The following is a 27973-nucleotide window of genomic DNA, read 5'->3' as shown; positions in this document are numbered from 1 at the left end:
AAGTGCAATCAACAGTATATCTCTATACAGAAACAGAAATATAATTCATTTTCAAATATATTGACTTGAAAATCTTTATGAAAAATTAATAGATATACAGAAAGGATATGTTGCTGAGTTAGTTTCCTAAATTCAGTAGTTGCAAAATTCTGGAAATTTATAAGATTCTCACAATTGCATAGGTCTTTCTTATCATCTGAAGGATTTGCTGGGGGAAAAAATAGGTGGAGTGTATTTAGTTAAATAGTAAGAAGAAATATATTTTCATTGCAAAAACAAAATCACTACAAAATCTATTTTGTTTTTAACCCATTGCACTCATTGGAAAAATGGAATTCCTGGAGTGACAAAAGAATTTTAGAAAAGTTCCTTTCTCTCTCTCTTTTAATTACTGTAGGAAAACAGAGACATTTGAGATTAGATTGAGGATTGTTCCATGCAATGCATGAATCTTAATACTGAATTATGGTAACCACTATAATAAAAGTGTAATTGCCCAAGGTTTAGATAAGAAGACTAATTATAAACAAGGGTTTCAAATTGTTAGTGGAAAATTCAGTGGTTTCATATTTACAAACAAAAAGAAACATAATAAGTGGGAAACTGCCTTCTTCTAAAACATATATCCCAAGAATCCTAGGGAATCAATGTGGATGCATAGCACAATTGTTTGATGTGACAGAAATAAATTATTCTAGTTATACAAAGTAATGGATGGTCTAAACGGAAATAAATTTTACCTGAACCTTTTGTCCATAATTGCTTTTCTTTAAAAAGATATTTATGATGCACAGCAAAATTGGAACAGGAAAGAACATCTGTGATTGCTAAGGTAGATATTTCAGGTTCTACAGAGGACAATAGAGTGAGACCAGAAGTGAGGTTATATTTCATCCTCTTATGAAGTGGTTTCTTTGTATATATGTTTCAAAAAAAACCCTGCATTTTGGTGGATATTAAGCAGTATAAAGATCTGCATGATAATTTCTGGATTAGAAATATTAATCTGGACAGAATATAATTAGTACACTTGGGGTAAATATGGCCTTTGGTTGCATTTTTGCTATATTGACCAAAATGTAGCAAAACTGCTGTTGTTTTTGCTGTTTATCAGTAACTACTATATGTGGCACAGGTATCATTAAAACTGATAACCTACTCAACACTTTCTGTATCTTATTAAGAAGTATTATTAAAATAAAAATGACACCTTAACTTTTCTTCTGGCAACGGCAGAGTGTAAAATAATCAAACTGAATGAAAATGACATGCATACACTGATGATTTCAAACCTTCAGAAAGTAAATTCATTGCATGAAGCTGATTTGTTGTTTCCTGGTAATCCTTTAGATCTAGAAAAATATTGACAAAATGAAATAAAATAGGACTTATTGCCAAATGCAGTCAGATTGTGATAGTCAACTACAACAAGCCAGATACTGCAATAGATTTTGTAATTTAAAAATTAAGTTGCTAGAATAACTTTTGAATATAAAATTAGGGATAGTTTGTTTATTACTGATTATATTTAGCGATTCAGATGTGAACTCATTTATACTGATTTTGTGATCTTAGAGATTGGGAAAATGTTTCCAGGATCACAGAGCTTTATGGAGAATAACCTTTTTTTTTTAAAAAAAGCTCCTCATAATTCTTTGGAAGCACACAGGAAATAATCTGAAGGACCACAGAGTCCACAACTCTAATACAGGTAGTCCTCAACTTACGACCAAAATTTCTGTTGCTAAATGAAACATTTGTTGAGTGAGTTTTGCCCCATTTTACAATTTATTTTTGCCATAGTTGTTAAGTGAATCACTGCAGTTGTTCAAGTTAGTAACATGGCTGCTAAGTGAATCTGGCTTCCCCATTGACTTTGCTTCTCAGAAGGTCACAAAAGGGGGTCACATGTTCCCAGGACATGGCAACCATCATAAATATGAGTCAGTTGCCAAGCATCTGGATTTCAATCACATGACCAAGGGGATGCTGCAATGGTCGTGCCAAAAACGATCAAACGTCACTTTTTTCAGTGCTGTTGTAACTTCAAATGGTCACTAAATGAATTGTAAGTCAAGGACTACCTGTATTTATTTAATGAGAAGAAGGGCATGGAGTTGGACTGTATCCCATTAGCTTCAGCCTGAATGACCAAAGATCGGAGAAGATGGATGCTGAAATCTGATAATAAGCCATCAAGTGAAAAAGTAAGCAAATGAGTCTTTTTCAATCCAAGGAGGGTGTTGTGAGAACACAGAGAGCAGCACAAATGGAGTGTGTGGAAAGTCCCTTTACATTAATGAATATTCATCCCATATTCTTTTACAAATGGTCCTAGGTAGTTTTTAGCAATATATCAGAATGCAATGTTTACAATGGTTTTTTGTGGAGTTTTGACTATGTCATTTTTGTTAAAGAGACTGAAGTAGTAAATACTTTAATTTATGATTTTGGCCTTAAAATAAAGTTATACAGTTCTTAAGTGATAAATTACAGAAATATTATTCTTCCTACTGGTGTACTGCTCATCGTGTTTTACTTATATTCCAGCAGTTATGCAGATGCTCAGAAGAAATGGACAGATTTACTTATTTTAATCTCTTAGTTTCCAATTCCAACGGACTCCCAGATTTCTATCTGTGTTAGTTTTATATTGTTTCTTGTGTAGAATATTATGTGGTGCTTATTTAGTACCTTCACAGATTCTTTTCTGTAGTTTTTCAGTGATCTCTTCCATAGCTTTGAATTCCTGAGCATAAAAAATATGTTTTTCAGCAGGATCAGAAGCAATTACTTGTAATTCTTTTTCAATTGATTTCCCTATTCCAACCGCATATATAGTGATTCCTAAAAATGAAACAAGTTTAATTTCATAATTCAGTTCAAGATTGAGCTATAGCATTAAAGCACTATTGATTAATAGAAAAGAATTGTACTCAAAAACTTAGCTACAAAGAATATTTCAAAAGCAACCACAATAAAATGCAAGAGTTCTAATTAAAATGAAGCAAGTTACATTTAATATCATAGAAATCAACTGGGAAAATTAATTCTGAATAACCTAAATACTATTATTTTCATGTACTATAATCAAAGCCAAAATATACTGTCCTCAAATTTCTTACTAAGTTGGTTACATCTAATTGCTTTGGTGTAAAATATGTATTTAGTCATTGCCTATTATTGTTACTATGATTGCAGAATCAGTCAGGGGAGTCTCAAACGTAAATAAATTCATTTGGACTGGCATTCTATGGGCAAATTTATTCATAAGTGCTCCACGCTTATAATTTTTATCTGAATTAGGTGTTATAGATTACTGTATTCTGCAAGTTGATTTCCTCTAAATACATTTGGATTACAACTGCCAGAATTCCCCAGAAATATTGCTTTGAAAACTGAAAATTTATATTGAGTCCAGTGCAAGATTTCCAAACCTTCCTTAACATCAAATAGTATGCATTTCACTTCTAGAGATTCTCCAAAATCCTTCTTCTAGAACTTAATAAAAAGCTCTAGATGAAAAAAAAGACACCGTACATAACTTATAAGAACAAAAGTAATAGCAGCATTACTTTTGCAGCTTTCGTATTTCTTTTATAGTTTATACTTCTAATAAATATTCATCCTACCACTTTGCTTTGCTTTAGCTGCCCATTCAGAAACATTGTCTTGGGCCCGTCCATCTGTAAACAAAACTGACACTCTGGGAACATTTGCTGAGATGCGCCTGGCTCCCTCTGCTTCAGTGAAGCTTCTCTCGATCATTTGCTTCAGGGCAAGCCCGGTCATGGAACCTTTCCCCATGTATTTAATTTGTGTCACTGCTTTCTTCATATCTTTGGCTGTGTTGAATTGTTTCAGTGTGAATTCTGTGCGAACCTGGCTGGAATATTGCAACAAACCAACACGTGCAGCTCTGGGAGATATTGTAAGAGAGTCCAAAATTCCCAAGACAAATTCCTTGACAATTTCAAAATTATTTTCTCCTAGGCTTTTCGATCCATCTATCACAAATACCAGATCAATTGGGCCTTCATTACATCCTGTTAACATAAAATGAACAAATGGAATAAGGGAATATTGTCAGCCAAAGAACCTATTTCTCCAACCTAAGGATTTATCATAGTCATTATGTTCAATGGAGTTGCAAAGGTACTTACATAAAAATAAAATAAAAGTCATCAATACCAACACGCTTTTTCTAAAAAAAAATGACAAAACATCAAAACAAGTTCTTATTTTTAATCTCTGCAATGAGGATCTGATGACTGGAGGAAAAAAATGATAGGGCTGAATTAAAAGCCTTTCCTCATTTATCCTTACAACAGGAAAAACATGCTTAAACAGAATTTTATTCATTTATTAATCCTATTTATAAATCTATCTCACAAGAAATGATTCTGAGTAGTCTACAATATTTTTTTATCATATCCTCACAAAGTTGCTTTACCTGAAGCGTTTGAAGTCCTCTCAACTATTCTGATGTTAAAGTAGTGTTTCCCCTTTATCCCAGCACTAGTTTCCCCATAGAAACACTTCAGTGTATTCTCTAACCACTCTGTGAACGGTATAATCAGGTGACCCCCATTCCAGTGATTACTTTTTAGAGTGTTGCAAATACAGCTCCTCCTTCTGGTCAACTTCCAGAATCATTCCGCTTTGGGCAATGAGAAAATCTGGCTCTTTGAAGCCAGGCTATCTTCTTATATTGGCCATGTACAGGAATCCACTCCCGGCTCAGAGAGATGGCTTTGAGAGAGGGTTCAACCCAAGTATCCTCTATCTTCTGGGGAAGGCGTATCCATGAAGTGGCAGAGAACAATCTCTGATGCTTCCTGATGCGGCCCTCTCACTGCCACATCTCACCAACTGCTTTTGGGGCTCCTTTTGTTGTGATTCAGGGTCAGCCTGTGGGTTCGGCAGTTGGGTCGGATGACTCAGATGAGGGGGAGGAGGGGGGTGTTGAAGAACTTGCTGATGATGGCTTTGAGGCTCCGCAGAGCCCCCAGCCAGGCCCCTCCTACCTGGTGGAGACCCAGCTGTGTGAGCCTGACAGCGTGGATGAAGATGACCCACAGCTGGCCCTGTTCAAGGACGCCCGACGCAGGAGGCAGTCAAGTAGGAGTAAACAGAGGAAGGCAATGGGGCTTCTCGGAAGGAGGGAGAGAGAAGCCACGCCCTGAACTCTTTATAAAGGACTTGTGTGGGGAGGGCTGGTTTGCTGAAAGCAACCGCTCAGATAGTGTTTCAAAGCTCCGGTATCTTGGTTCGTGTCTTGTTTGTTTTTGTAATAAATTTGGCAGACGTATTCCAGCCTCTTGCCGTCTGTAAAGGGGTTGCCTTTTCTGCAAGGCCGGTAGCAGGCTGGTACAGAACACCTTTTGGACCAAATGGATAATGCAAACTAATTAAGTATAATAACAATAACTATGTTAACTGGTTCTAAGTTAATTGAAATTATTGTAACTTAATTCTAATTTCATTAAAAATCACTTTCAGTTTCTAATTTAGTCCAAAGTATTGCTTTTTTCCCCCCTAGCTCCACTTATCTTTGGGACTAGAGTTCTTAGATTATTCAAAGATCAAGAGCAATTCTTTTTCTCCTTAAAAGCTGCACCTGTGTGCACTGAGCTGTAGTTTAATATCATATCTGAACATGGTCAGGATCTCTTTTGAAAGAGACCCCTTCCAGTAATAAAATAATAATGTGGGCAATAGATATAAATTACTTACTTTTGCATGTTTTCCCATCATTCCATAATATAAATCCTTCATGGCATTCACAGACATATGAATCATTATTATTAATACAGATATGTTCACACCCATGGTCAATGGACTTGCAGATTTCTTGATCTGGGTACAATTAAATAAAGTTCTGATAAAAGACATGATATACTAAAAACATGATATACTTTATTATTTTCTAAAGACATGATATACTATATTATTTTCTATAATACTTACTCCTTAGCTGTATATGCAATCTGGATTTCAAAAAGATTTCAGTTTCTACAAGTTTAAAGAAATATGAGGCCCAGTATTGGGGACAGAAATTGTCAGATCAAAGGAAGCCAGGGGAGGCTTGGAAATTTCTCAAAAATAAGATATTGAAAGTATAATCATACATCAGGTTAATGGGAAAAACATGGAATGGAAAACATAGGACATACAGACGGTCAGGAAACTTTTGACCCAGGTAAGTCAAAAGAGTCAAGCAAAGGAAATGGAAGAGGTGTATAATCACCAGGGAAGCAAACCAGCAAGTAGCTTATATCCCCATAAAAGTTTAAAAGTATAAAAGGAATTTAGGCTTGCAAGCAAAGCTAAAACAAACAAAGGGTGGTTTTTGTTTTTTAGCTATATATATGTGGTAAAAAGAAGAAAAAGGAGGCAATGCAGTCACTTGTAGAGGAGAGAATAACAAAGCTCCTCAACTCTTCCACTTTATTCTTCTCCACAAGGAGAGAATAAGCAAGTGAAAGCAAATAATGAGATATTTAGCGAGCAATCAACTACCACAAATGAGTTTAAACCTCCTAGATCAGATTAATTACATTAACTGTGCTAAAGGAGTTTGATGAAGTTATTTTGTATCCCTTTTCTATGATCTTTGAGTAATTCCAGAGGTATGTAGTGTTATAGAGAAATGCAAATCTTGAAGGCTTTCTTCAAAAAAAGGGGGAGGGAGTGGACCTGGGTAACTACAGGCAAACAGGCTCATTGCTGATACTGAACAAAACTTCTAATATAAAATAAATTACTAAGCAATCATTTTGTGAGTATTTAGAAGAGATAATAGTAATTTCCCCTTTACATTCTGTATTGATCCGAATACACTTAAAATTATAGTATTATGCACCTACAATATTGTATTATAGTATTATAGTATATAGTAATATAGTATTATGCACCTACAATATTGTATCAAATTCTGGGCATTACAAAGATATTGACAAACTGAAATGTATCCAGAGGTGACCAACCAAAATGATGAAGGGCCTGGAAGGAAAAAGTCATGAGAAAAGCTTAGAAACCCTGGAGTATATTTAGTTTGGTGAAGAGAAGTCTGCAAGAAAGTATGGTAACACTCTTCAAGTTCCTGAAGGGATAACAAGAATTGTTCAGAGTTAGTTTAGAACAAGAAAAGATGGATTTAAATCCTAAGGAAGTAGATATTGATTGGACTTTAAGCTTTTCGGTAAAAGCTGTTCAGTAGTGAAACAGACTTCTTTAGGGGCACGAAACCTGATCGGTCGTGCTGATTATCCATTCCTTTTTTAGCATGATAAATTCTCTTCAGGGATGCTTGCTTACTTCTGCAGGTTCTCCTATCCTTGTTTAGCATGAATCCTTCATGACACTTGCAGACATATGATTCACCATCACTGTCACAAAGATGCTCACATCCATGGTCCACCAACTTACAAAGATCTGTATCTGAAAACAATTGCCAATGCAATCTTTTAAATTGACAAACTAACACATATTAAAATAAACATTTATTGCTCTGCTTTCCAACAGATCCTGTCTCATAATCCCTATTTCTATTCCTTGTTTTATTTCACAAGTCTCAAACAAAGCAAAGCAAAAACCCCCAAAAACCTTAGCCAAGTCAACATCTATTTCCTGCCAATAAGATACTATTTAATTTACAAAAGCTGTAGTTATTCAAAATGCCGCTGGGGGGGGCGCAAAAGCCCTAATAAGCAGGCATATACATAGGATGAAGGCTATTGCTAAGCACATTGATTTGTGCTTCTTAGATTGTAAGCCGCCCTGAGTCTTCGGAGAAGGGCGGGATATAAATGGGATTAAATAATAATAATAATAATAATAATAATAATAATAATAACAATAATAACTGCAGTTTTTATTATGAATGACAGGCAACACTGACATTCACAGTGAACACATTTCCTTGCCAGACACTCCCAGAGGTCCTATCACCAGTTACAAGTACAGATGTGTGCTCTTGGTTACATTCAAAATCAAAATTTCCAAACTATTCCGTCTTTGTTGAATTTAGAAGATTTGAGTCCATTTGAAACAAAGTGAGAAATTGTTCACCAAAGGCAGCAACTGAGTGGGATTTCACATTTCTCCAAGGCCTCGGAATCAACTGATACAAATTTACAGGAAGAAAAGAAAATCCCCATAAAGAAAAGCAAGAAAAACACTTATTCCAAGAATCCTATTTATTTTTATGAAAAAAATGTAAACATTTCAGCCAGGAATCTGTATTAAACATTTTTGCTATTGTTAGCTAACCTTTGTTGTCTTTTGTAATATCTCTGTTCAAGGTCAGGAATTATGTGCATTTCAGGTAGTCTTTTATGCGCATACTCAGGTTTTAATTTCTTTCAATTTTCCTATGATTTATAATCATTTCTTACTGTCTATTTTTTATGGAGTCCATGGGATAATAAACTAGTCTTTAGGGGACCAGTACCATAGAGGTTTAACAGGAACACTGCATGTGCTTTTAAAGCTTTATTTTCCTTAGTGATTGGATTTGTAAAAAGACATTTACTTTTTTAAAATAAAGTTTGATTTTGTTTGTCTGTGATGAAATTGGTCTATTTCCCAAGTAAAATTGAAGAGCTGGAATTTCTAATTACTTACCTTCATTTTTTTTCTTTTTCTTTTTTCACTGCCATTATATCAATATGAGAGCCCTTTTTCTCACACACTGGGGATAGGGAGAGGGTGCATCCTCAGAAATAAAGCATTCCCAGAAGATTTTGTAGATGGCTGCAGTGGTGATTATCAAGCAGCTTCAAATAAACAGAGTAGGAGGTGGGGCAAGGATGACTATTCTCAGTGGTATTCTGGGAGAGCATGTTTGAAACTTACAGACTTTTACTGTGCAAGTTCAGCCATGCTACAAGTTTATTAATTTATTTTTGTGAAATACACATTTAAGAACTAAACGATACAGAAGCAATTCAACTAAAATCAAGCTTACGTTTGCAGGTTTTCCCATCACTATGAAGCACATATCCTTCAATGCATTGGCAAATGTAAGATGTTCCAGTGTTCATACATAAATGTTCGCAGCCATGGTCATTCAGCAAACAATAGTCCACTCCTGAGAACATGTTTAAGCATAATTAATTTATTTATATAGGTACATGCTCTATAATATGCTGTTTAAACATTTGTTTGGTTTAATTGTCCCTATCTGTTATGTGAACAACAGAGACAACTGATCTGGGTGTGTGTGTGTGATAGTATTTCTTTATTGTAGCCATAAACAGCCCTGGTTTCTTTGGAGCTAAAGTTATTGTTCTGAAAACTATTTCTCTTAAACTCTTATTGGAGTTTTAATTATCTTTTCCTAGTTCAAACACAGAGACAAATTCTTAGAGAAGCCAAAAGAAAACAAGGGTATTGTCTACCAAGTCTGTTTTCATCTGTGGTCAAAGCCAGGTGGAAAAGGGGCAAATGGTGGGGTTTATTTATTTATTTATTTAATTAATTAGATTTCTATACCGCCCTATTCCCGAAGGACTCAGGGCGGTTTACAGGGCAGCATAAAATACAATATAAAAGATAATATAAAATTAAAATAAATTAAATTAATTAAGCCCAACAATTAAAACAATATTTAAAAAGCTAAAACCCCTTCAGGTTTGTTTTAAATTACTCCAGTCATTGGAGGTGAGACCACTAGACATGGGAGTGCCTGTTCTAATATTATGTTACCATGATGAGTGATGGACTGGGTCCCTACCCCATCTCTAAGGGGTTGTATAATTTAAAAAAAAGATATAAAGAAATTAGGGGGGAAAGAGGAAGAAACTGAAGACAAGATAAATGACATAAAGATTGAATAATATTTTAAATCCTTATCCTGAATTACTATACAAAATATACTATATTATATGTTGGTGCCAAACCCTGTCACAGGACAGACAGAGCTCACGTATAGATGCCTCTGGCATCTCTGGTATTTTAAGAAAAACTAGCTTTAAGAAACCTTTAACAATGAAATGGATTGTTTGGATAATCAATTGTTGGATGAACCCATGAAATAATGGTGTCTTTAAAAAAATTGAAATGTTTCTCAATGAGTAGTATGGATGTTTAGAGTCATTGGTGCTCTCTGAGTATGGTTGTTTGCTTACAGACAATTCATTACCTGATTAAGTAAAATCATCTGTGCTAGTGAGTGTGGCATTTACTTCCTGTATATGTATAGTAGCTTACCCTACCATTGTTGGAGGGTGTGATTTTCACCTTGGTAGAACCTTAATTAGGGAACTGTTTTACGCTTTTTTATCTGACATTAATCCTTGCTTATCTAGGTAGGAGCTGCTGGTGAGGATGTATTTCGGTCTTTGTTTCCTTCTTAGCTTTTTTTTATTGTCTCTTTTGAATGATATATAAATGTGGTTTATCTCTATGTGTCTATGAGTGGCTGATTTGTTTGAATGCTGAACTTCCAGGAGTTCCCTAGCGATTTTGAATTTAGCTGGGCATATTTCATATGGATTACACATGTGTAGTATGAGCCACATATGCTTAAACTTCCACAATTCTTTCTATGAAACTTGAAATTTACTGCTGTATTTTCTTAATGGAGTCACATTTTGTGGAAAATATCTCTCCCCATGTCTCAGTTCCTTTGCTTTCTGAGTAGTTTGGCAAAGCACATGCTTTCCTTGACCATTTAATCCAATCACTGCTAATTAACTTGAAATTCTACTTGAATAAAGCTTTGTTAGAAATTATGGAAGCACTGTTTTGTTTACTTTTATAAAATATCTCAGGCAAGAGTCTTACGTGAACAAGTTTTCAGATCCTCATTAATGATGAATCCTTCAGAGCACTGGCAAATGTAGGATTCTCTGGTATTTAGACAGAGTTGTTCACACCCATGATTGAACTCAGCACAGTAGTCTATTCCTGAATTGTTGTGTTGAGCAGTAAAAGAAAAAAACACTTGAATTTTCAAGCCATAAAATATCCATATACTGAAACTTCAGAAACAGAACCATCCATTACAGATTATACCTTTTTGTCCTTGACATTTGTTCCCATTTTAAAAAACTATTTACGAAGTCTATCCCCATATAACAACCAAAATAACACACAGGGTTCTTCCGTGTAGTATCTTTCTGTTGCTGCAGCAGCAGCTTTGGCTAATAAGGCTAAGGCTAATAAGTTACAGTCAGTGAATTTCCAGCTCCCTTCAACATTTTGAAATCTGACTGAAGCTAAACCTTCCGTTTGCAGTGTTGCAGGCTAGACAATCTGTCCTGACTCACAAAGCTTGTCAGTTTTCCAGTTTATGCTAGAGCCTGCTGATGTTAGCAAAAGGAGAATTGTGCAGTTTGAAAAAGGTGGCAAAAAGACCTCATCCCATGCCATCCATCTCCTTGGTTCTGGGGATTGTTTCCCACAGTTTTAAATTTTTAATGTGCATAATTTCAAATTTTTAATTGCTTTTCTCTTTATCTTCTTATGATCTGTGAGATGCCCAGAGTCGCCCTATTGGGAAAATTGTTGTTGTTGTTGTTGTTAGCTGCGAAGTCGTGTCCGACCCATCGCGACCCTATGGACAATGTTCCTCCAGGCCTTCCTGTCCTCTACCATCTTCTGGAGTCCATTTAAGCTCACGCCTACAGCTTCAGTGACTCCATCCAGCCACCTCATTCTCTGTCGTCCCCTTCTTCTATTGCCCTCGATCTTTCCCAGCATTAGGCTCTTCTCCAGTGAGTCCTTCCTTCTCATTAGGTGGCCAAAGTATTTGAGTTTTAGCTTCAGGATCTGGCCTTCTAAAGAGCAGTCAGGGTTTATCTCCTCTAGGACTGACCGGTTTGATCGCCTTGCAGTCCAAGGGACTCGCAGGAGTCTTCTCCAGCACCATAGTTCAAAGGCCTCAATTCTTTGGCGCTCAGCCTTTCTTATGGTCCAACTTTCACTGCCATACATTGCAACTGGGAAGACCATAGCCTTGACTATACGCACTTTTGTCGACAGGGTGATGTCTCTGCTTTTTAGTGTGCTGTCTAGATTTGCCATGGCTTTCCTCCCCAGGAGCAAGCGTCTTTTAATTTCTTGGCTACAGTCCCCATCTGCAGTGATCTTGGAGCCCAGGAAAATAAAATCTGTCACTACCTCCATTTCTTCCCCATCTATTTGCCAGGAATTGAGAGGGCCAGATGCCATGATCTTGGTTTTCTTAATGTTAAGTTTCAACCCAAGTTTTGCACTCTCCTTCTTCACCCGCAACAAGAGGCTCTTTAGTTCTTCTTCACTTTCTGCCATTAGAGTGGTATCATCTGCGTATCTTAGGTTGTTGATATTTCTTCCGGCAATCTTAATTCCAACTTTTGATTCATCTAGCCCTGCCTTTCTCATGATGTGCTCTGCATATAAGTTAAATAGGCAGGGTGACAGTATACAGCCTTGCCGGACTCCTTTCCCAATTTTGAACCAATCAGTGGTTCCGTGTCCAGTTCTCACTGTTGCTTCTTGACCCGCATATAGGTTTCTCAAGAGACAAATAAGATGGTCTGGTACTCCCATCTCTTTAAGAACTTGCCACAGTTTGTTATGATCCACACAATCAAAGGCTTTAGCATAGTCAATGAAGCAGAAGTAGATGTTTTTCTGGAACTCCCTAGCTTTCTCCATGATCCAGCGTATGTTGGCAATTTGATCTCTAGTTCCTCTGCCTCTTCGAAATCCTGCCTGTACTTCTGGTAGTTCTCGATCCACATACTGCTGAAGTCTAGCTTGTAGGATTTTAAGCATGACTTTACTAGCATGAGAAATGAGTGCAATGGTGCGATAGTTTGAACATTCTTTGGCACTGCCTTTCTTTGGAATTGGAATGTAAACTGATCTTTTCCAATCCTGTGGCCACTGTTGAGTTTTCCAAATTTGCTGGCAAATTGAATGTAGCACTTTTACTGCACTGTCTTTTAAGATTTTGAATAGCTCAGCTGGAATACTGTCACCTCCACTAGCTTTGTTGTTGCTCAGCTTTTCTAAGGCCCACTTCACTTCACATTCTAGGATGTCTGGCTCGAGGTCAGTGACCAACTCATTGTGATTATCTGGGACATTAAGCTCATTTTGGGAAAATTGGCAACATATAAACTGAGTAAATAAATAAAAATATACTAAGCGGGTATCAGAAGGACAAAATTGCCGTCCAAGAAAACCGACCAAAACAGCAGAAACAACAATGGTTGGGCAGTTCAACCTCCCCTTGTGATTCCATGAATAGTTGCTTTCCTATGACAGTGGCAATTTTATTATGCTGGACATTATGCTGGTGCTGCTGTCCTTATCATGTCAAAAATCTGATTGCCATAGTGCTCATTCTTCCTCAAAGAGCATTAAGATTCAGCATCTTTCATTCTCTAATGATGTATTTCCCTGTCACTATTTCTACGAAATATAATCACAGAATTGGGGAACACTAACAATTAGCTGTAAAACATCCAGGAAGATGTCACTTCATCATGTTCTCTTCACAGGTATCAACAGGATTTTAAAGGCTATTGGAATGGTACTTTGAGGTAAGATCTTTCACCGAACAATAGCTCAGATTCGTGGGCAATTAATAGACTATGAGAGTATGGAGGAAGAATCACATGTCATTCATTTATTTTACCTTCTGCATGTAGCAGAAACAAGGATTTTAAGTAAGGGAAGAACTGTAACAGTTTAGTTGGTGGCGTATTAATTAGATAAGTTATAAATCCTTTTGATTGGTTGTTTGGAGACAGCATTGAATAGATGCTGATAATCTGCATGCCTTTTACATTTTGAGTCAGCAGCAGTGAAAATAGGGAGGTTTCAGGAAAAAGTCTGGAGGCACTAGCGAGTGCAAATGATGGCATTCATTAAGATGCTGAAAACTGAACTGATCTGGAGATTCCCCTTGTGGGAATCTGGTAGGAAGTGTCAGAAATCCTCTTCCCTTCCCTTCTTCAACAGGCACATAAGTGGCTGCTGCTGGATTGGAAGGGGGGGGGGGAAGAAAGGGATGTGATTATCACAAAATGTTGAAAATGAGGATGACCTGACTGTAGCAGCAGTCATTAGCACTGAAGCAGCCACTATTTCCCCAAATTTCATTTGCTCAGGAATTTTGGCCACATTAATTAGTCCATTTGAGGTACCTTGGTTAAAAAAATGTTGCCCTATGAAGCACCATTGTCTAGTTAAAGGCATGACAGTGAGAATATGAGTAGTATATAGCTTGAGTTTGAGCTACAAATTAGTTTTTATATTTTCTCTTCTACAGGTAGTAGCATGTCACTAATGAAAAAGCTTTCTTACCAGTAATTTATAGAGTTTTTTGTATCAGAGATAGCCAAAAAAATAAATAAATGTAGATTCTCATAAATTTAAAAAAAATGTAGGAATTCTCACTATTTTGGCTACCATCTATACTTAAAAAATAAAGATTAGGTAACCTAGCATTTATTTGTTCTTTTTTGGGTTTTGTAACAAATCTGTTATTTGTGAAATAAGCAAACATATTAAGTCACTTAATGAATTAATTTTAAAGGCACGATATTGTTATAGCCAACATATTCCTAGGGGACATCTTTTGTATCAAAATTAATTCTGATATGCCAATTTATTCTTTCGAATAAACTTACTTCTGCATGTTTTGCCATCACGGTTTAGAGTGTATCCAGTTTGACATTTGCACAAATATGATTCTTCAGTGCTAACGCATTCATGCTGGCAGCCATGTTTACCTAAACTGCAGATATTTATTCCTATGGAAAGAGACAACTAATAAACATGTCAAGTAAAAATGTTGAAAAATAATATAATTTATAAAACACTGATTAATAATCAGCATACCGTATATAGCATCAAAGACTTCACCTTTCGTTTATGTTCCCAGAAAGCGAAATTAAAAATTACCTGAAGCTATTGAAGGCAGTTGTGTTTGTGTAAGAAGGATCAACAAGAGGACTAGAGTTTCCAAAATTTTGGGGACTGGTATTTAAATTTGAGGACTGGTTTTCAAAGAGAGTTTTATATTGATATTGGTCGGCCTGGCAATGTACAGTAAACTTGAGAAATTACAGAGACTCACAGCTAGTGATAAGGCCTATTGGTATGATGACAGCCCTGCTTCAGGCCCTTAGTGGCCACAATTGTTTTTTAATTGTCCCAAATACCTTGGCTTGGGAAATCCATTACTCTAATCTACCTTGGATAAACCTATATTGGATTTTGTACAAAAATAGGGTAGCAGTTACCTTGTTTTTGTTTATTTGTACAGCATTAGAACAGTGAAATTTCTGGGACACTTTTTTTAAAAAAATTGAGAGATTATGAAAATATTTGGGTATAAAATATGAGACAGATTATATGCTTCCAGTGTCCATTCAACACTGAAACCAATTTTTAATTTGGAACACTTTTATATGGTACAGAAAAGGGCAGAGATTTTTTTTTCTATTGAGAACACTTACTCAGGAGTAATCTGCTTTAAGCAACATTTAAATGATGAGCAGGTCTATAGCAAATAATAAGTGGGGCTTAATCTTTCTAAGACTTTCTTCCTCATATCCTTGTTTTTATCTCATTTGAGTTCTTTTTGATATTCAATTCTCTCCCTCTAAAAAGCAAGTAGGCAAGCAATGAATAGTTAATTCTTCTCAGAGGTTTAATTGGTTATGAAATTAGGCTGAGGGTCACAGATAGTCCTAAGACCCCAGTTCCCATCACCCTGATAGAGTTTTCAAATTATTTAAAATTTAAGTCTGTGACATTTCTGGTAATCTGCTTTATTTACATGGTACTGCATTAGTTTCCTATTTAAGAAATATAAAATCTGTTCTAATCATCCAGATCTTGGCAATCACACTCCCCCCCCCAAAAAAAGTGTTTAGTTTTGGGCTTGGGTAGAATTCCAAGAGAAATGGGAATTGTTCCCTAGGAAGACTTTTTATGCACATGTTGTACTCTGACTGGTACACACAGCTTTTGACAATTTAAAAAAGTATATAAATATGTACTTGAATGAATAAACAGTTGTCTGTACATAGGAATGACTATTTAAACTGGCCATTATAAAGAAACATAGGAAGGAGGAATTTTCATAGGCATGTTCTAAAGTTATAATTGAAAAGAGATTATAAATTATAACAGCAATGTTGATAAATAAAAGCAGGTGAACTTACTATACACTTTAGGGCAACATACTTTTGCAAGTTCTCTTATCCGGATTAAGAGTAAATCCTTGCTTGCATTGGCAAAAGTAGGATTCATCTGTACTGACACATTCCTGATGACAGCCATGATTTTGCAAAGCACAATGGTCTGGTCCTGAAGATTGAGAATAAATTCTTAGAAAAACAGTAGTGGAAAGTACAAATATACAGAATGGAATGAAGATTAGCAACACGGTTTTAGTGAGCACTTTTTATCTTTGAAGATTTGGAAGTAGAGCACTTTCTTCATATAAATATTACACAATACAAAATTTACAGGCATTCCTAGAAACATAGGAATGTGCTGTTTCATCCCCCACCCTCCTACCACATACTCCAACCATGGCATAAAGATGCCTCAACATTTTTAAGGGGTGTCTAATTCAAACACTGACTCTCCAGCCTTTCATGGTGTATTGATCGCAATGTAAAAGAATGTAGATAGGGGTTATGGATTTACTGCATGTCATCCTATTGACCATCACTCTGTCTGCTCTTTGTCTAAGAGATCTTGGGTCAAAGCAGACCTTTTTGTCTTTTCCTCAAGGCAGCATACACTCTTTCAATCTCCTTCTGATAGGATGTTGCTAGTTGATATTACGGATTTTCCTATCCCTATAATTTTTTCCCTATAATTAAGTCTCCTTTCTGTTACATGTATAAAACTTATTTAATATTTGGTCGAGTTAAATTCTCACCGTCAGGAACATGCACTCACAACTTCAGCCTCCAAAACTAAAATGACCATTTCCTTTTTTTTCCCTGAGATAAGTTTTACTGTACGAACAATCAGCAACACCTCAATGACAAGTCTGGAGATTAATGCTTTGGGTTAGGGATCTTCCCAGGTCTTATTAGTTGCTTAGGTCTGCTACTGGCATGCCTGTGCCCATCCAGTTGCTGGCATTGCTCTCATAACCTCTCAGGACTCAGGATTATCAATCTCCTGACACTCGGGCATATCCTCCTGAGGTTTATCCTGAGGAGTATGCTCCTTAGTGTCAGGAGTATCAGTCTTTGTTCTCTTGATAAGCATTGCTCTACACATCTGTTTTGGACACCTGATTTTTTTTCCTTGTTGCTAAATTAACTGAGAATTAGAAATTACTCTGCAAAAAGTATTTCCTAGGAACGGGTATCTGAAATTCTTTCTGGTAGAGATGTTATGGGGTGAATCTTCTGAATGCAAAGGAAATACTGAATAATCTCCTTGCTTTGTATGCAAGGTGGTACATATAACCTTTGAAGTATTAAATAGCAGAATTGAGATGTAGATAACTTACGTTTGCAAGTTTTTTTATCTGGATTTAGAACGAACCCCTTATGGCACTGACAGTAATAAGAATCTTCAGTATTGATACACTCATGTTGACAGCCTTGGTTATTCAGGGCACAATAGTCCACAACTGAAGCACAAGCAAGATCAAATTTAAGACAAGTTACTTTGATACATGATAAATATGTATCAATATGATGAATCTTCAGAGACAGTTAAACCTACAATACAATGGAAACTAGCTGAATAGAAAAACAACTACAATTGATGGAAATTAGGAAAAGATAACATAAAAGGAGGAAGTAAGATAAACACCTAGCAGTTTAAAAGCGTCATCATGAATAGAAAAATAGATAGCACTTTGGTGAGCAATTAACGGGGGCATGAAAGGAGCCCTCAACTGGGCATCCCTTGGGAAACAGTGATGTTACCATTTAATCCTTTCAATCCAGAAGCGCTTTGGTGCTTCTGACACGAATGCAGTTGATACTGAACAATATTTGGAAGCTTTTTATCATTTTGTTATGTCAAGCCTGCGTGTTTTACCCAGGCATAAGACATGTAGATTATTTGCTGGAAATTCCAATCAAATCAAATTTCTCTTAAATAACATTCATTTTCAATTGCCTCATGAGATGCAATATTAACACAAATCTATTATAATTATTGCCACATTTTAGGAGATGATTCATTGATTAGTTTCAGTAATAAAGCTCCAATCAATAGGAAAGCATATATCACGGAAATAATTTTGAAATAATACAAACAGTAAGTTGTATTGCAATTTTTAAACAAATGTGTATTTCATATTGTACAGATTTATTTAATAGAAAATATATCATTATTTCTGCCTCCAAGCCAGCAATTAATAACAACAATATAGGAAGAATAGAGAAAGAGGTTAATTATAATTAAGGGGAAAAAATCCTATGCAATGCCTTACTTCATACTTTGAAGTTGCCAGCTCCTGCTGCAATAATTTTTGGAGGTTTTTCCCTCTTCAATAAATTGAGTGGCATGATGGCTTAGAGGTGAAGATGCTTGCCTAACACTTGGAAGGTTGAGAGTTCAACCTTCAAACAGATAGTTTCTCTATCTGTTGTGAACTCTGCGTGGTGTAAGAAAGGTAAAATGAGGAACCCAGATTGTTGGGGGCAATATGCTGACTCTTTAAATCACTTAAGAGATGGCTGTAAGCACTGTGAAGCGGTATATAAGTCTAAGTGCTATTGATATTGCTATCTGGCCAGTAAACGCTGAACTCCAACCAGTCATGCCAACTCTACCCCAAATTAAGGGATTACAATCAGAAAAAGGGAGTTTTTTCCCTCCGCAATAAATGTGTGTATACATCATTTTATACAGTATATGCATATATGCATGTGTGTATTAAACCGCACTCTTAAAAAAAGCAGGGTGGGACAAAATATGTCCATTGAATGAATAAGTATAAGAACACACGTATAGATGTCTTTCTCCTTCCTGCAAATCTCTTTCCAGAAACGGCAAAAAAGAGTAAGGGAATGAGTCAAAAGAAAGATAAAGAAGAAAAAAGGAAGAACAAAACTGTGCATAGAGGACATGAGGGAAGAGGTAGGATTGGCATATCTCTATTATTTTAGCTTCCTATTTTGATTCCTAGTATCATCTCTTCAAATCCTGCCATTCTTATAAAGTGTTCATTGTAGACGTTAAACAATCATCTTTGTCTCGTTCTTTTTAGTTCTCTGAACTGTGCTGTTTCATTTTAAGATATTCTGAAACCGAGGAAATGTCCAATTCACATTCATATAAACTTTTTATATAATACAAAGAACCTACTATTGTAAAGCAAAAAGTCAACATTCTCACCAGAAATCTTTGAATACAGACAATAATTCAAATGTTACAGGATTATATTGGAGCAATAACAGAAATCATCAGCTATTTTGGGAATTAGTGCAATTGAAAACAAATACATACTGAAACAATTCTTCCCATCTTCTTCAAGTTCATAGCCATCATAACATTGGCAGACATAGGATCCTGGTGTATTCACACATATGTGCTCACATTCATGCTTTTCAGTCTCACATAGATCCTGGACTAAAAACATTTCAAAAATGATAAAACATTATTGTATGAAGCAAGAAATTGTATTCTATTTCAGCATTCAGATGGCCAGGAGAGTTTAAAAAATATAATTGTATTTCTTGTAATCTATTTTGGCATTCAGATTGTCAGGAGAGTTGAAGAAAGTATAACTAAAGAATAAGAAATGTATAATAATATATAAATATAAAATATAAATCTTTTAGCTTCTGGATTAAATTAGAGCAGTAACATTTTATTCATGAAATGTACCACTGGACATAAGTATTTGTATGTTTTGTTGAACAGAATTCTTCTAATGTTTGTTGGCATACCCTTTGAGAATTTCTCTCCATCTGCAGCAAATATTATAATCAGATAATGTTTTTGTATAACTTTTTGTTCCATTGCAAGAACTTGGAGATGTCATTATTATTTACGGTATATCTAAAATTATATTGTATAGTCTACTATGAACACATCCCAAAATCCCTTCACATGACAGCACTTTGGATTTAATTCCCAATTGCTCAGAGAAAGCCAGTGTCACAGTAGCAATTGTTTTTGTCTTCTGCCTCTGCAGGAATTGCTGATTAGTTATATTAATGTAGAGCTAGCTCTTCAAATGCAAAAATCCTGAAAACAACTTGATTACAAGACTGCATATCACAGTGCAATTCAATCAACTGACAGAGGTTCAGAATATTCTGTATATAGTTTCATTTATTTATTGCTTTATCTTATACAAATCTACTAAACAGGAAACCCTATTGAGTTTGTTTGGATTTCATCCTAGTTAACTGGATTGCAGTCTCAGATTTCAGTATGAGTAAAGTTTAATTGGATCCAAGAATGATGAGAGGGAAGAAAACAGCTGTAGTGCTCTTTTATAAATGCAAAAATCATAAACTATAAATTTATGATTCAGATATATTTATATTTTATATATAATCACTGGTGATAGATTTTATATGAAGTTTAGAAGTTTTATATCAAAATAAGTGTGAAATTTAGTGTCTAAAATCAAAGTCTTCTTTTGATTCTGATTATTTTTAAGAAAATAACAAATGTTGAAAGGAGCATGAAAATTGGGGAAGAAAGAGGAAAATAACTGAGTTAAAAGTTTGCCTACAAAAAATAACTTAATTCAAGTCATAACATAAAAATTGCACAATGCTTTATAATTTACACTAGTCAAACAATACTGATCTTAACATATACTGCAGCTAGCTAGCATTAGTGTCAAAGACATAAGATACGTTTATTAGACATTACTGAAGGAGAACCTTGATGGTTATATTGATTGTATGCCTATATTTCTGCAATGTGTAATTCTGCCCTGTGAAATTTTGCCCTGTGAAATTTTGTCAATACTTTCAACTGTTAGTGCACACAACAAATATATAAATTTATTGTAATTTCTAAGATAAATAATGAGACTTTCTACCCATAAAAAATAATAATGTAAAAAATTTTTAAAAAATCTCCATATAAGTAGGGAAATCTCTGACTCTTCCATTGTTGCTGGATGTTATCTCCCATTAGCCCCAATCCATAGTAGTAATACATTATCTAGTTGTTCAGCAATATTTCAAGAGCCACAGAATGCCCATCCTTGCATGTTCATCTGTGTTAAATACTTTGTCAAAGTAGACCTCATATTTTTTGATAGTGATAAATATAGTACTACTCCATCAAAAATTATAAAACTGATTAGAAGTCAAGATAGAATACTTTCTATTTCCCCCCATTAATGTTGCTTAAAATCACAGATTGGAAGCATACTTGTTGGAAAGAGGGAAAATGTGTGTGAATATTGTGTTTACGAACTGTTTTATAGTGTGTGTGTGTGTTATATGTGACTAGATATATTTGCACACCTCTAATCTGCAAGTGATGCAGTCCTTGGGCCAAAATGTTGTACCTCCCTACCATAATGTCTATTTATAAGATAGTGAGCTATAAAAGAAGTAATACATGAAACTCACTGCTACATCTTCTCTGATTTGAGTCCAGAATATATCCATGTTTACATTTACATACATAAGAGCCAGGAATGTTGATGCAGAAATGGTCACAACCATGATGAGTTATACTACACATATGCTGGACTGGGGAAAAAAAGCAATACATAAGTTAACACAAAAAGTAACTAAAAATCCAATTTATGAACAGATGTCTCCCCAAAATATCAACAGAACAGAAAATATGCATGTTAAAGTGATAAAACATGCATCAAAACTGATTTTACACTTTGTTAATGTATATTGTAAGATTCATAAATCTGTACATTTTAGGCATGAATATCAATCAACAACTGTGTAAGTGAACTAAGAACTGAGCTACACTTTCAGGAACGCAGCAGGATTTACTTAATTTATTATAAATGTGTTTCCCAATTCCATGCACTAAATATGTTTTTTTAATTAAGCACCCATTTATGGTTTTCATTCCATTCATGTTGACTTTTCTTTCTTCCCATCACTATTTTCTTTACAATCCTTTTTCTACAGGTAGTTCTCAACTTATCACCATAATTGCGACCAGAATGTTTGTCATTAAGTGGGACATCATATGACCGCATCTTTTAGCAACTGCAATCCTTGCAATCCCCGTTGCCATTGTTAACTGAGGATCCATCACAATTCAAGCCATTCCAGTCCCAAGCCTCAATAAAGTAAGGGACTGCTTCCAACTCTCCTTACCTGCCTATCTCCTCCCTGCCTCTTTGTCCGCCTTGGTCCCTGCCTGGTGGGACAGCAAGCAGCCCCCAAATCAATATTTCTAACACAGCCTTTAAAATATATATTTAATACCTTACCACAAATTTTAGTTTGGAACACAGAAGTCAGTGATTCAATTTGGCTGAAGTTTGCAACCAGAAAAACATGGTCTTCATAAGGTTCACTCCCAATTGACTTTAGTGTATTCATATCAACTCTTCCCACTCCAATAGCAAATATTAGAATTCCAGAATTTCGGGTTTTTGCTGCAATTTCTGAAACTGGATCTTGTGGTCTCCCATCTGTCACTATCATGATAACTCTAGGTACATTCTCCCTGCGTGGCCGAGCCCCTTCAGATTCTGAAAATGCAATGTTCATTGCATACTGAATAGCTAATCCTGTCATGGTTCCAGTGGCAAGATACATCATCCTTTTCACTGCTCTCTCTACATCCTGTTTCTTCTTAAAAGTCTTCAGTGAAAATTCATTTTTGACTGTGCTGGCATATTGGATTAATCCCACTCTAGTCTTATCAGGACTAATGTCCAAAAATTGCAAGATGGTTAAGATAAATTCTTTCACTTTTTCAAAGTCATACGGGCGAACACTACGAGAGCTATCAATGACGAACACAAGATCAAGACGTTTATTACTGCAAGCATTTTCTGGAATGAGAATTAAACAAGATAAAAATTTACATAAGCAGCTTTATAAAATAAACCATCTTCAAAATAAAAGTGTCTAAAATTGTAAGAAGTTTTATTTACAGGTAGAAAACATTAAAATATAAATATTAGTTCCACAGGATTTTTTCCACAAAAGTTTTAATATGGGTTATAGAACTGGAGTTGAGCATTGTAAGCTATTTTTTTTTAAATCTAACCAGTTGGAAGGACTGTTTTACGGCACTTCTGACCATCACAAAGCATCATTCACTACCTCCCCTGGTGGTCATGTAATTGTGATCTGGCTGCCTGGCAATTTGCTTGCACTTACAATTGTTGGCCAAGCACCTGCAATCATGTGATCACCATTTGCAATCTTCTCTGCTGGCTTCCCAAGGAAGTCCATGGGAAAGCCAGAAAGAAAAATGAAAACGGCCACCACCTGCCAGTTCCCTCTCATCTCTGGGGTTGGCTGAAAGAGCTTCCTACTAAATGACTTCAACTTTGAAGCAGGCATGGTGCTGAAATCCTTTGGCAGGGAGATCTTTCAGTCAGCCCCCAGAGATGAGAGGGAGCTGAAATCCAAACAAGATTTTCAGTCCCTCAGCAAAGAGGTAGCATGGTAAGGTAAACAGCATGGAGTGCCTGGGGAGGTCCTCGGAGGCCTGGCACAAACTGCACACATCTTCTCACACAGGGTCTGAAAATCCTTTTTGGATTTTGCCAGGAAGGATTTTCATCTCCTGAATGGAGAGGCAGGTAAGGAGCACAAAGTGCCTCAGGGGAGTAGGAGAGGTCCTAGGAGCCCTGGCATAGGCCATGCACCAACGTCTCTCTGTTCAGAGACTAAACATTCTGCTTGGATTTCAGCAGGATTTTCAGCTCCTAAGCAAAGAGATACTCTTGCATGGCCTGTGGCAGGTCTCCGCCATCCCCTTGCCTCTTCTTGCATTCTGTACCTGTTATATTCTGCTTTTCTTCAGCTATTTTCAATTTTTCATTAAAGCACAATTTCATTTTCTTTTGCTTTTTGTATGTTTCTGTGTTTGGATACTTTTGTTCACTTCATCTTCTCATGAATTTCAGTTCTCCAGGAATTCATTTCAATTCAGTTTTCCAGTTTTTTAGATTTATCAAATCTAACCAATTAAATCTAGTATTTACTTTCTATAATCATATGAACTATATTGTTAGTTATGATGGTTTTGCTTTCATTAGTTTTAATTGTAATTCTACAAGAAGGAATTGCAACCAACTTATTATTTGCTGGGTGAATATAGTTTCTCCAGGTATGTTTAGTCATTCTTGGATTGGTTAGGTGTTACCCAACTGATGATGTCCATGTCCAGTTACTCTTTAAATAGCTGGAGAAAATATTGACTATAAACACTGCATTTTCTTGGCAGAACTGTATTAATTTGCCTTCTCTTAATTTCATATATAAGGCCAACATTTCCAACTGTTCATTTTAATTCACTAATACACAGAATGTCAGTATACATTCTTGATATTTCCCCACTGACAGCATTAAATCTGCCTTGCTTTGATCCATTATCTAAATGATGTGAATTATCACAAATGACATATTAATGTAAAATTAATAATATCTGCTTCATCCAGATTATTTTAGATACAACATATCTATTATTTCAGAGGGACATCTGACAGAATTTTGATCTACTTCATTTGAGATTCACTAAATAGGCTGCATTAAATCTAGATTTCAAAAAGAAAAATTGGGTGAAGCAGGAAAAAATAGCTTTTATTTTGTAATTTGGAGATTAAACCTCTCCTGGGAATCAATCATTTATTATACATAAGCAATGGAAAGAGAAACTATGCATTATGTCATATAGTTAAGCTTACAACAGAGATTTGTTATCCTAGTTTACCCCAAGATACTATTACATATTTCAAACATAATACAAATAGATAATTAATCTTACTGACAGTAGTATTTTACAATATGCATACTTTACTAGAAGCCTAAAAGTATAACTTATATACAGATGAACAAAACATTATCCTAGAATGACTTTTTAAATTATAAAAGCTACTTCCGGAAAGAAATTTTGGTTGAAAAGGCAGGGAAGGAATGGAGGAAATTAAGTATATTTCTGCCTATATTTCTGCTCTAAATTTTATTGTAAAACTAAAAAGAGAAAAGCTATTTTGAGATATGGAAAAGAAAAACAATAGTAAAGAAATGGTCAAGCACAATTTTTTATAAACTCAATGTCTTCTTCAGAAGTAGCTTTTATTTTAGATAAATATTATAGGAATGTATGTGTAATATATAGTTTTGCCTTAATTTGATTCATCTAAATCCTAATTTTAATTTTATTATTTGCTATATTTTAGATTTATTTCAAAACAAGTCACTAGTCCAATAAAATATCTAACTTCCCTTTCATTTGCTATTCCTTCTTCCACTGAAATAAGTTATTCCATACAAATCCCAAGTCCCTATGCCTCTCATCTGCAACGTTGGGAAGATAAACTATACACATTTCTTTGCTTTACAAACTCATGGCAACTTACCAAGAAAAGTAGCATCATTTCTTTGACTTAAAGGTGTTCTTGGAAGATGTCGCTCCCTGGCTGAAACTTGAAAAAGTCCAACCAGCAAAAGGAAATATAAAATCATTCTTTTCATTTTCAAGAATAGGAAAGAATGGAGCAAAAGGGATAATCAGAGCAGAACTCTGTAACAAGATAAAGAAATTATGAATTTTTACCAGACCACTGATGCTAGAAGAACAAAATAACCCTTGTTTCTCATTGTCTTTTTAACATATATCCCACCCTAATAATGTTAGCAGAAACTTTTAGAATGAATTAGAAAAATACTTTTTACAGATATTTGGGTACTCTGATCCTTTCATATCCCATTCATGGATGGGCCCATTTGATCTCACTAGGTCCTGGAGATCCAGTCTTGAGCACTAAGTATATTCTGGAGACAACACCTAATATATTTCCAAAAAATATACTAGAAACCACTTTTAGGGACTCTTCACATGTTGGGAGGCAGATTGGCAGCACTGGAAAAAAAGCACTCAGTATCAGGCATTAATTGGGTTTCAATATTAAAGCAGCAACAAATGCCACTGTTTCCATATGAGAGGCAAAAACTTTGTTGGAGAATCACGTCCTCAGGCCTGCTATAAAGATTTTTAAGTGAAAGAAACCATTCTTCTTAAATGAGATAAGCGATACAAGGCTGTGGGAATGAGTGCTGCAAGTGGAAATATTTGAATGGTGCCAAGATCCCTTGAGGACAGTCTGGCAAGACTATCTGCTGGAGGCTGAGGGAAGACAATTCAAGGCTATAGCTTTAAAGGACTTGGCAGCAAAGGAAATACCACTCACTCTCATTTGTCCCCTCTCCGCTTTAAATCTCTATATTAAGGTTACGTTCAACAGTTCCACTCTGCTCGGCTTCAGTCATAATATTCCCTGCCACTGCTTTCCTCTTGAACTTTTTCTTCTTCTTGGCATTTTCTCCCTTTCTCCCTTCTCCAAGCAGGTTTGATGTATTGCGAAGGGGGGGGGGGACGGGGGACGGGACTGGCCACCGAGCCCATAAAGCCTTTTCCCCTTCAGAGTAGGAAGGGATCTGATTTGTGCCTCCCCTATGCCGGGGTAACTAGCCGGATTACTTTCTGTCACAGGCAGCGGACTCTCCAACCCCCAGAAATTGCCCCTTCAAGCCAGAGGGAATCACATTTGCGGGAAAGCCAAGTCCCAGCGTCAAGCAACGCGTTTAATTCCTTCAGACCAAGAAGACGCCCGGGGCGAATAGGACTCGAGTTGGCGCCAAACGTCTCTTCGTGCTCCTCTCTTACCTGCCGCGCAGGTGGGTCCGCCTCCCGAGGTGAGGCGACGGCGAAACGAAACGCGGCCCGCTTGACTGCGCCTGCAGAGCCGGCGGCGCAATTCCTCCCCCGTCCCATCCGAAGAGAGGCGCTCAGCCCTTGTCTGTTTGCGCGAAGGGGAGGAGAGACGGCCGGAGGTCAAGCCCCGCCGCGCCGGGAGGCTCTGCGGAAGGGTAGCGCCGCCACTCAGGGAGCCGAAAAACGGGAGGAGAAGCAATTCCATAACTGCGGCCTGGTATCCCTGCCTCTCTTTTATCTACCGGCGGAACAACTAAACCCTGCTTTCTTATTGAGGCTTCTGGATTTCTGCTGAGCCTGCCGGTTGTCGTCGAAGCGACGTTTTCTCCCCTGCTCTTAGGCTGCGATCCCGCGATGCTAAGCCTTCTTTTGTTTATTTACTTCGTCTTCTTCAGAAAAATAATATCCAGACTTTTCTTCAAAAGGAAGCCAAGATTACTGGCAACCATGAAATACCAAGTGATATGAGATATAGGATTCTTTTTGGGGGGCTGGGGGGGGGGAAGGCAAAACTAAAGAAAAATCAGAAATTAAAAGGGGACCTCAGCTGCTCTGGGGATATACCTCAGAGGAAGAAACAAATTTCTCAACTCAAGGCAAAGGCGGTGGAGGGATCCCCTGGACCTTGCATGGAAAGGGGAGGCTGCTACTTGATCTTTGATCCTTGATCCTCCTCATATCTGAGGGATCTGGAAGAGGCTTCCAGTTTGGACAGAGGATCTAGGAAGAGCATACTGAAGAAACTGATCCTTGAGATGTCAGCCTCCCAAGCCTATTATGTTTATTGTAGTTGCCTGTGTTCTATTGTTAGCAAATACTTTGGCTATCTCAAATGAAATACCATGTATTTATTTTAAATAATCTACCATTTAAAAAAAACAAAGCCGATTCTTCATTTTCTACTTTATTTATTCAGGTGGTCATATGGTGTGACAGTTCAGTCTCAACCTCTTGGTGTTTTATAGAAGCAGTTTCCCTTTGGGAAATATGTATAAGCACCATAGCCTTCTTTCAACATAATAGTTATAGTCTGAAATGTTTCTAGTTTACTTCACGATTAACATTAGGCTTAAATCCATGCAGGATTCTCCTGTTTCTTTACTTTTTTCTTCCCTGCTTCTCAATCTGTTGTCTA

At 36.3% G+C, this 27973-nt stretch overlaps 1 protein-coding gene across 1 annotated transcript; it reads right to left on the bottom strand.

The window, feature by feature from the left end:
• Nucleotides 1-8: 8 nt before the first annotated feature.
• MATN2 (matrilin 2) lies at nt 9-27161 on the bottom strand (the record flags this gene model as incomplete). Its single annotated transcript, XM_083360331.1, has 17 exons — nt 26791-27161; nt 25484-25647; nt 22373-22942; nt 21540-21662; nt 19444-19566; nt 17489-17611; nt 16198-16320; nt 14634-14756; nt 10792-10914; nt 8972-9094; nt 7321-7443; nt 5737-5859; nt 3633-4046; nt 2695-2847; nt 1293-1352; nt 741-848; nt 9-208 (listed from the first exon to the last, which is right to left on the bottom strand). The coding sequence occupies exons 2-17, from the start codon at nt 25596-25598 to the stop codon at nt 9-11; spliced, it is 2727 nt and encodes a 908-aa protein (XP_083216457.1). The 5' UTR covers nt 25599-25647; nt 26791-27161.
• Nucleotides 27162-27973: the final 812 nt, after the last annotated feature.

The sequence above is a fragment of the Vipera ursinii genome, assembly GCF_947247035.1.
Source record: "Vipera ursinii genome assembly, chromosome: 3".
NCBI classification, from domain to species: domain Eukaryota; kingdom Metazoa; phylum Chordata; class Lepidosauria; order Squamata; family Viperidae; genus Vipera; species Vipera ursinii.
This window is presented reverse-complemented; position numbering and strand designations above follow the sequence as displayed.